Source organism: Ovis aries, chromosome 13 (assembly GCF_016772045.2).
Source record: "Ovis aries strain OAR_USU_Benz2616 breed Rambouillet chromosome 13, ARS-UI_Ramb_v3.0, whole genome shotgun sequence".
Classification (NCBI taxonomy): domain Eukaryota; kingdom Metazoa; phylum Chordata; class Mammalia; order Artiodactyla; family Bovidae; genus Ovis; species Ovis aries.
In genome coordinates this window covers 53,656,640-53,665,928 of record NC_056066.1, presented here as the reverse complement: position 1 = coordinate 53,665,928, position 9,289 = coordinate 53,656,640, and the positions used below count along the sequence as shown (strand labels likewise).

General features: G+C 61.2%; 1 protein-coding gene across 1 annotated transcript; it reads left to right on the top strand.

Annotated features, from left to right (window-relative positions):
* Nucleotides 1-329: 329 nt before the first annotated feature.
* On the top strand, nt 330-9,265 carry ABHD16B (abhydrolase domain containing 16B). The gene has a single exon (XM_015099772.4). The coding sequence runs from the start codon at nt 6,175-6,177 to the stop codon at nt 7,585-7,587; it is 1,413 nt and encodes a 470-aa protein (XP_014955258.2). The 5' UTR covers nt 330-6,174; the 3' UTR covers nt 7,588-9,265.
* Nucleotides 9,266-9,289: the final 24 nt, after the last annotated feature.

The following is a 9,289-nucleotide window of genomic DNA, read 5'->3' as shown; positions in this document are numbered from 1 at the left end:
CCAAGCCCCGCTATTTTTAGCTCAGGGAGCAGGACCAATCCTGGCCCCATCACTTCCCCCAGGGAGCCTGGGCAAAATGGGGGCTGGGCGCCAGAGGCTGGGGAGGTGGCAGCTTGGCAGCCCCTCCCTTCCTTGGCCCCCAACTCCCCAAGTCACCAGCGTACATCTTGGCAACCCAGGTGGCTAGTGTTGGGCCCCATAGGCAGGGGCTACAGTCCTCTGGTGGGGGGTGCCCAGGACCTGGGTGGGCTACCGCCCACTTCCTGCAGCCTCGCCCCAGCACTTCAAAGGCCACCGGCGGCCCTGTGGTCACTCCCGGCTCCCACGCAGCCCAGCCGGAGGGGCGGGCCGGGCGCAGGAGCAGCCGAGTCCTGCTCCAGCAGCTTCAAAGTGCTGGGTGGGCAGCCCTGCGGTTATATCCCCAGGACAGGCGGTGTGAGGGGGGGGCGGGGGACAGGAAGGGGGAATAAGGGGCCCCTCTGCTTCTGTGTCCTCCCCATCCCACTGCCTTCCTGGGTGGGCTCGGGGTAAAGGCCCAGACACTCTCCTGGCCCCAGATCCTGTCCTGGGGCCTGGATGCCTGGGGTGGAGATGCCCTGGTGGTGTATGTTGTGTGTGGGGTCCAAGTGGGCTCACCCTGGAGTGCAGCCCCCCCTAGAGAAACCTCAGGAACCAAAGTTGGGGGCACCTCTCCTGGACTCCTCAGGGCCCTGACTGAGCTGAGGGGATGCGGTGGACAGCCTTTCCTTTCTCCCCAGTCACCCCTCCCTTCTCGCCCCACTTTCCTGCCTGAAGCGGGGGCAGCTGGGAGGGGAGGGGACAGAGGGAAGAAGGGCTTGCCTGTCTGGGCCCTGGAGCAGCCCTGCCCCCACCCTCCACGGAGGTGGGCTGGCCGGGCTGCGGTGGGCTTGACCTCGAGCCAGCTCCCCAGGGACCCGAGAAGTGAGAGGGGTGGGGGAGCCACAGCCGGGAGCAGCAGACTTTGAGAACAGAGAGTGCCTGTGCGCAAGTGGGGGAGGAAACTTCCAGGGTCCCCTGGGGTCAGCTCCAGGACAGTTGCCATTTTTAATCTGCACAAGAGACTTAGAAGGAGCCGAGAGGGCTGTAACCTAGATCCGCTCCAGCCGCTCCCAGCAGTGCAGCCCAAGAACAGCCCCCTCCCCCTGCCGTGTGCCCAGACAGACTGAGCGGACCCTTGCGGAGACCCCATCCAGTGTCCTCGGGGGCCTTGCAGGGTCCTGCCCACTCTGGACTGGATTTGTGCCCCTCCCCCAGTCTCCAGACTCTTCCCCTCCTCCTCCATCTGGGCTGTAGTGGAGGGCTCATGAAGGAACCCCACTAGCGAGCCCCCAGCCCTGACACCTGGCCTAAGCAGAAGTCTGCTTCAGCCCACCCATTCAGGCAGGTGGGAGACCCACACCCCAGGAAGGATGGCCTAAGGCCACCCTTAGGCCTAAGGATGGCTACCCCTACCCTCTCCATGCCCAGGCTGTCTCCTGCTCTTCAGAGGAGAGCTGAGGGCTCAGCTCCTGAGACCCCACCCCTCCCACCACCCTTCCAGCTTCTTGACTCTTGGGGTGACTGCTGAGACCCAGGATGCTGCTGGGGGTGGAATGGGGGCTTCCCAGTAACAGTTTCCAAAGAGGAACTGCCACACCCCTGGGGCAGCAGGAAGAGGTGACCAGTGCTGGGGTGGAGACTCCAGCTCCCTCCAGTTCTCAAGGACCTCTGCCTGGGCCACCCCTTTAGAGATACCGCCCCCATTCTGTCTCACCACCGGGAGAAAACTGTTGATAGTTCTGTGTGGAGGAACCAGGAAGGAGAGGCAACTTCTGTGCCCTCTGAGGATCTGGGCCCGCCCCACCACGGAGTCTGAGTCCTCAGGAGGGACTCTATGGGTGGGGACCAGGGCTCCAGCTGGGGAGGCGCCTGAGGCAAGTGGATGAGGCGCCATCTCAGGCCCTCCACTCCCCTTTCCCGCCACCACCACTGGTTTTCAGGGGCCCATGCTGAAAACGTACCACCCAACCCCCAAAACCTGCCTTGTACCCCATTCTTTCCATCACCCACAACCTGCATAATCTCCCCTTGCCAGAGCCACGGCTGGCTGAGATCCAGGCCATGGTTTCCATCTGGCCACCATGAGAGAGGCTGGCCAGTCTGGGGGTTGGTCCCACAGGTGAGGGGCCTCCCAGGGACAGCGGGCAAAAAGCAGGGCTGGATTGCCTGACTGATGGAATGGCTCCTGGTGCCTGGTCAGCTGGTCAGGATCAGTCAACATTCATTAAACTTATAGATACACAGACTGGCAAATACTGAACCACCACACTCCTGGCCATGCTGGGGAGCTCCCTACATGACTCAGGCCAGCACAAGCTTTTGGAAAAGCAATCTGGCATCCCCCGAGGCATGGGCCACCCCAAGGCACACTGTTAGGATTCTGGTGTGGTGAAGAAGCCCTGAGAGGCAGGGTCCTGGGCAAGGGTGCTGCTGGCAGCCATGTCTGAAGGGAAAGATCTGGAAACCTGGGTCCCCACCAGCAGAGGGAGCACTGGGGCATTAGTGTCTCCTGTGGGGAGGAGTGGCTGCTGGCATCTGCAGGCATGCAGTGATGCTCATGAGAAAGGCCAACTGCCCAGCAACGGGCACATGATAAAATACCCCACTAGCCAGGCCTGTGGGTGGGCATGTCTGTGGGCAAGAAGAGAAGGTTATGGTCTCTGGGTACCAGAGAGGAGACTGGTAAGGACTGTTACCTTTCCTGTGCCCTGCATGACTCATGGCAGGGAGCCCATGTGACACTGTGGATAACATCGTGTAGCCGGCACCTTACATCAAAGCCTGTGGGCAGGCTGCAGCATTGGCAAGGATGAGCCCACCTCCAGGGGCTCCCAGCCAGCAGTGATACTGTACCTGGAGTGTGAGGTGACATTCCTAGTTGTGCAGGGGACCCTGGGGACCATCTCGGGAGCCAGGCTATGTGTGGCCTGTGCACAGTGCAGCCCCCAGGGGTGGCTTCTTTACCCTGACAGGGGGGCAGTGGGAAGGGAAGCTAAGACCTGCAGGAAGGCAGGAGAGGGTGTGGGCGTGCACGGCTCCCCCCAAACCCCGCCATCCGTGAGGGCGCCGGTAACTCTGTGACTCCAGATGTTCAGCAGCTGTCTTGGCCATTTCCGCCCTCCTCTGACCCCGCATCCGCCAGGAAGCGTCCCCTCCTGGCCTCAGGCTCCCAGCCACCCCCCACCTTCCCTGCACCCCATTTCCTGAGCAGAGGCGTTTGTGCAGACTCAGCTCCCCTCCTGCGGGGCAGCGGTAGCTTTCCCAAGGACAGTGCTGCCTCAGAGCCTGGATGCCCCTGTGAGGGCTGATTCCACCCCCGCCGCTCCAGCCTCTGGGACTGGTTTTCTCTCTCTCCTTCCTTCCTTCCCTGAGGTTGGCAGCCTATATCAGGGCCTCTGGGGAAGCTGAGCAGAACTGGCCAGGAGGGAGCCCTGCTCAGCGGGGGAGGGCGGGAGCCCTGCATGGCGGAGGCCAGAGGTCAGAGAGCCCAGCCAACCCAGGCTGAGGGGGTGGGGGAGAGTGCATGCTCAGATGTCGCCTGGTGGACACTGCTGGGTGGCCTCTGGGCCACTGCTGGGTGAACACTGCTGGGTTCACAACTCCACCTTCCCTGAGCAACTGGGACACAAGAGGCCACTGTGGCTATAGCTGGTCCAGTCTAGTGGGGTCTCCTGGAGAGGAGACAGCTGGAGAAGGGCTCCTTTCTTGTCATGTGCCTTCCTGTCTCAACAGAGCTGGTGGTTCTGGGGCATTTGGGCTCCCGTGGGCTGGGGCTGGGCTGGGGGTCAGGGCTCAGGCCAGACACAGGTTAAGGGCTCTGGGGGCGGGGTCAGCAGCTCCAGCCTGCTCACCTCTGCCCCCTAGAATCCAGTCTCTGGCTGCTCCCTCTCCTCTGAGCTTCCTGCTCCTCCAGGGGAGCCAAGGGCAGGCAGGTGGGCCTGGCCAAAGGAAAGCCTCTACTTCCAACCAAGATGGGAGGCTGCCCCCAGAAGGGCGCTGCTCCTCCGCACCCCACCTGTCTTTGCAGGACCATCTTGCAGTACACCCCACTGCATCCTGTGTCTGCCGGGACTCGGACTGAGGACGCCACAGGGCCTCTGGTCTGCTACTGGGGTCGCTCCTGAGGGCTCACAAGATGAATCTGGAGCCTCTGAGTCTGCACTGTCCCCCCACCCACCATGCTATGATATGAGTTTATGAAAGAGGTTCCTAGGAGAGGAAATGCTCACATCCTCCTCAAGGTCCCATCTCTACCTCTGACCTCCGGTCCGGGTGGACAGCTCAGGACGGCCAGGATCACCCACCCCCCTAGACAGCTCTGCCCATCACCTGACCCAGGTTCCCCCACTGCCCCTGCTGCCACCCAAGACGCAGGAGAGAGGCGAGGTGGTTATGGGGCACAAGGAATAGGAGCGGAGCCCTTGCCCAGGGGGACAATGGACCCTGGGCCACCCTCTCAGGTCTCAGGACCTAACTGATGAGTGAAATACCCCAGAGTGGGATAGGAGCTGGATGATCAGGAAGATCTGGACCTCAGAGCCTGGGGGGAGGCGTCCTGGGGGTAGAGTTTCCAGATTTAGCAAAAAAACAGGATATCCAGTTAGAGTTGAACTTCAGATAAGCAATATTTTCATATGAATATGTTCCATGCAATGTTTAGGACATACTTATACTCAGAAAGCTTTGGTTGTTTGCTTGAAATTGAACTTTAACTGGGTTTTCTGTATTTTACCTGGCAATGGGAGTGGAGGATGGACATTCAACCCTCTCAGCTCACTCACTGCCCATTGACCCCTCCTGCCCACAAACCCCAAAGGACAGCAGTGATCCTCAGCTCTGCTTCCAAGCCAGGTGGGGCTCACTGGGCCAGTAATGCCTCCAACTCAGCTGCACAGAGCATTAAAGCAGAGTGAACTTGGGCCTGGAGCCCCTCCCCAGAGGTCTGGGCTCTGGGCCTCCTGGGTTCCAAGGAGTGGGCTGGGTTTTAGGTCCATGCAACTGTTGAAGGCACCCCTGGAGCCTGGCTCTTCCCTGCCTCCCTGCCCACGGGGACTCTGTCTCGCCCTCTTCAGGTGGACCAGCTCTCACTGGTGCAGGACAGAAAAGAGAACCCAATAAAGCCCTCCAGAAAAGAGGAAGGGACAGCTTGTGGGGTGGTTTCTGGGGGAGGAAGGCTCAACCGGGGGCTCAAAATGAGGAACACTGGCCAGGAAGGACCCACCTGGAGAAGGTCATTGCCTCTGCAGGCTCCAGTGGAAAGAGGATGCAGAACAGGCGGGGGTTTCCAGCCTGCACTCACCCCTTCCTGGGAAAGAAGGTGCGGAGGGCTGGGGTGCAGGCAGTGAGCAAAGAGCCCCAGCAGCCAGCCTCCACTGCTCCCCCAGGGACTTCCTGAGCTTTGCCCCTGCCCCTGGAGTGCTGGGCAGAGAACTGCTCCCCCAACCCACTCCCCTCTCCCTCACCTTGCTTATGGGGCAGCTGGGGCCCATGCAGCCTTTTCAGACTGACAGCCTGATCCCCAGGGCTGCTTCCTCCTGCCTCTGGTCCCTCTCCCAGCAGGGTGGGTACCTTCGAAGGTGGGCGGGTGGTTCCCACCGCAAGCTGGTTCAAGCTGGTGGGCGGCCCTGCATTTTTCTCAGTGAGACCCATGTCCACCTATAGTCAGGGAGGAAGGGGCGGGGGCGCTGTTCAGGCTTGGGTGGAGGTGGGCTTGCCCTTAGGTGAGAGGCTAATGAAACCTCGGGATTCGGGTCAGAGAAGGCCTGTTGAGGGTGTGGCCACGCCAAGGTCCTGAGGCTGTGTCCTGGGGGGCGGGGGGCAGGGGTCCACCACGCCTTCGAACCCTTTGTGCGCCCATCACGGGTCTCTCCCCAGGCAACGGTGACTCACAAAGCTGGCCCGAGGCAGGCAGAGGCCGACTCCCCTGGGCCCCGGCAGGCCCAGGTCACAAAAGCCACGAGGGCCAAGCCCCAAAAAGACATGTCCTGAGGCGGCCTAGGGCGCGCCCACCCCTGCCGCCGCCCGCTGGGCCGGGCCTGGGCCTCCCACCGCCACAGCGACCCCGGGCCGGCGACTGGGTCTTAGGGCTCGGTCAGCACTCAAGGCCTCGTGTCCATGTGCGTGGTCTGCTTCGTGAAAGCGCTGGTGCACGTGTTCAAGATCTACCTGACAGCCAACTACACCTACAACTTCCGCGGCTGGCCGGTGGACTTCCGCTGGGATGACGTGCGCGCCGCCGCCGGGAGCGGCAGCAGTCACCGCGCGCTGACGTGCGCTGCGGCCGCTGCGGGCGTGTGGCTACTGAGGGGCGCAGCGCTGGGCGAGGACTCGCTGGTTCGGCCGCCGCGCGCGGCGCGCAGCCAGGCGCAGTGCCTCCTGCAGCAGATCCGCGAGCTGCCCAGCCAGCTCGCCAGCTACGCGCTGGCCCACTCGCTGGGCCGTTGGCTTGTGTACCCCGGCTCCATGTTCCTGATGACGCGTGCGCTGCTGCCGCTGCTGCAGCAAGGCCAGGAGCGCCTGGTGGAGCGCTACCGCGGCCGGCGCGCCAAGCTGGTGGCCTGTGACGGCAACGAGATCGACACCATGTTCATGGACCGCCGCCAGCACCCGGGCAGCCATGGCCGAGGCCTGCGCCTGGTCATCTGCTGCGAGGGCAACGCCGGCTTCTACGAAATGGGCTGCCTATCGGCGCCGCTGGAGGCCGGCTACTCGGTGCTGGGCTGGAACCACCCGGGCTTCGGGGGCAGCACGGGCGCGCCGTTCCCTCAGCATGATGCCAATGCCATGGACGTGGTTGTCAAGTACGCGCTGCACCGCCTGCACTTCCCGCCCACACACGTGGTGGTCTATGGCTGGTCTATTGGCGGCTTCACGGCCACGTGGGCCACCATGACGTACCCGGAGCTGGGCGCACTTGTGCTTGATGCCACCTTCGACGATCTCGTGCCGCTGGCGCTGAAGGTCATGCCCCACAGCTGGAAAGGACTGGTGGTGCGCACGGTGCGTGAGCACTTCAATCTCAACGTGGCGGAGCAGCTGTGTCGCTACCCTGGGCCGGTGCTGCTGCTCCGGCGCACACAGGACGACGTGGTTAGCACCTCGGGCCACCTGCGCCCCCTGCCGTCGGGCGTCGTGGAGGGCAACCGCGGCAACGAGCTGCTCCTGCGCCTGCTGCAGCACCGCTACCCCGCTGTGATGGCGCGCGAGGGCCTCGCTATCGTGACCCGCTGGCTGCGCGCCGGCAGCCTGGCGCAAGAGGCCGCCTTCTATACGCGCTACCGCGTGGACGACGAGTGGTGCCTATCCCTGCTGCGCTCCTACCTCACGCGCTGCGAGGACCAGCAGGAGGACGAGGAGACCTGGGGGTCGCATGGGCTAGCCTTCCCCTGGCTAGTGGGCCAGGGTCTGAGCCCGCGGCGGCGGCGGCAGCTCGCGCTATTCCTGGCGCGCAAGCACCTCAAAAACGTGGAGGCGACCCATTGCAGTCCGCTGGAACCCGAGGACTTTCAGTTGCCCTGGAGGCTATAGACGGTGCTTCTGCAGGTCCCTTCCCCATCCCCACCCCAAACCAGTAAAGCTGGCCCTGCCCTGGATCCCGACCTGGTGTCTGGTGGAGGGTGGGGGAGTGCAAAGGATCTTGCACTCTCTCGCTCACTGGGGTGTCCCCTCTCTCCTGTCCCTTTTTCTTTCCAACACTTGTGAACCGTTCCAATCTGCTCCCAGCTGGTAAAGGGAATGCAAAGATTAACCTGACCCAGTTTATGGCAACCCTGTTTGATGGATGCCTTGACACCTGGAGAGGATGGTGGGAACACAGGCTGTGGGACGCCAGGAGGCATCCTTCACCTGGCCTGGGTTACAGGATGATTGGGAAAGATGCATGTTGAAGGGTCTGTGAAAGTCGCTCGTAACTGTGCTGAAAGGACATTGGCTTTGGAAGGCACTCTTCCTCAGGAGTACAAGTGCAATGCTGCTGCTTCATAGGGTTCCTCCACCCCACTCCTGGCTTCTACAGGATGGGGTTCACCTTGGAACCACAGATTCAGAGTAAGTGGCATGTCCTGGAGGGACTACAGACACACCTGACTGACCACTCATTGCTTTGTTCCTGGCTCAGGGATGCCATACAGAATAAAAGACAGGCCCTCTGCCCTCCACCATCTGTAATACAGTTGCTTCCTTACCACCTCCCCTAAATTGCATGAAGCAGGGACTAGGCTGTTCCCAACCGCTGGGGATAGGAGCTGGCCAGGGTGGGTTCAACTAGAAACTGGAAAAACTGAAAGAAGGTAAGTGGAGCAGGCATATACTTGATAGCAGCAGAGCAGGACCTGGCCTGTATGCACCTGGGCCAGTGCAGGCAGAGGCAGGTAACTAGGGTGACCTAAAGTACCAGGAAGACCTGTGGGGAGGTGAGCTTTGAACTGAGACAATCAGAGTTACCTAGGTAAAGGAAGGGGCTTCCTTCCTAGGGATTAGTACATGCAAAGTGACTTGGCTGTTAGGTGGAATGCTGTCCAGAAAGGTCAGATCCTTGACGGTTTGAATACCACTAAATGGTTGCTTGCAGAGGCAACTAGGTAGCCAAAGAAGGCTAGTTGTGGGACTTGTTTTAGTGGGACCGGGTTGCCTAATGGCTATACACCTCTCCTTTGACAAATCTAGGAAACTTCTCCAGAGTCATCTGGAAGCAACGCAACTAGCTGAGTGATGGCAAGTAACTGGCCTCAGTTTCCTCATCTGTAAGGGTGAAGGCCCCACCTGGCTCACCAGGTTGCTGTCAAAAGGAAGTAAGAGAACACAGTGCCGAGGGTGGGCGCTTCCAGTCCGGAGAGGGAACAGGTGGTCATGCCTTTTCCCGCGCAATCCCCATATGCTTAAAAATCTCTACAGAAAGGCAGGATTCAAAAAGAATCCCAAAGTCAGGGGGTCAGGTCTCAGAGCAGCCTCAGTCTAACCCGCCAAAGTAAGTGAGCTGGCAGTGGCAAACAGGCTGGGGACCTCCAACATGCCTAGCTCGATGAAGCACTGTCCTCCCACTTCCCACCTTCCTCGAGCTCCTCAAGACCGTTCTACCTGTGTGTCTCGCTGGTGGATCGGCCTCTGTTTCCGACTTCGTCCGCAGCCTCAGCCAATCAGGTTGAAGCGGGACGGGGCCAAAACACTCTCTCGTTGGACACTGCTCATAGGGGGCGGGGCGAGGGCGGAGCGCACGTCAAAGCGGAAGTGG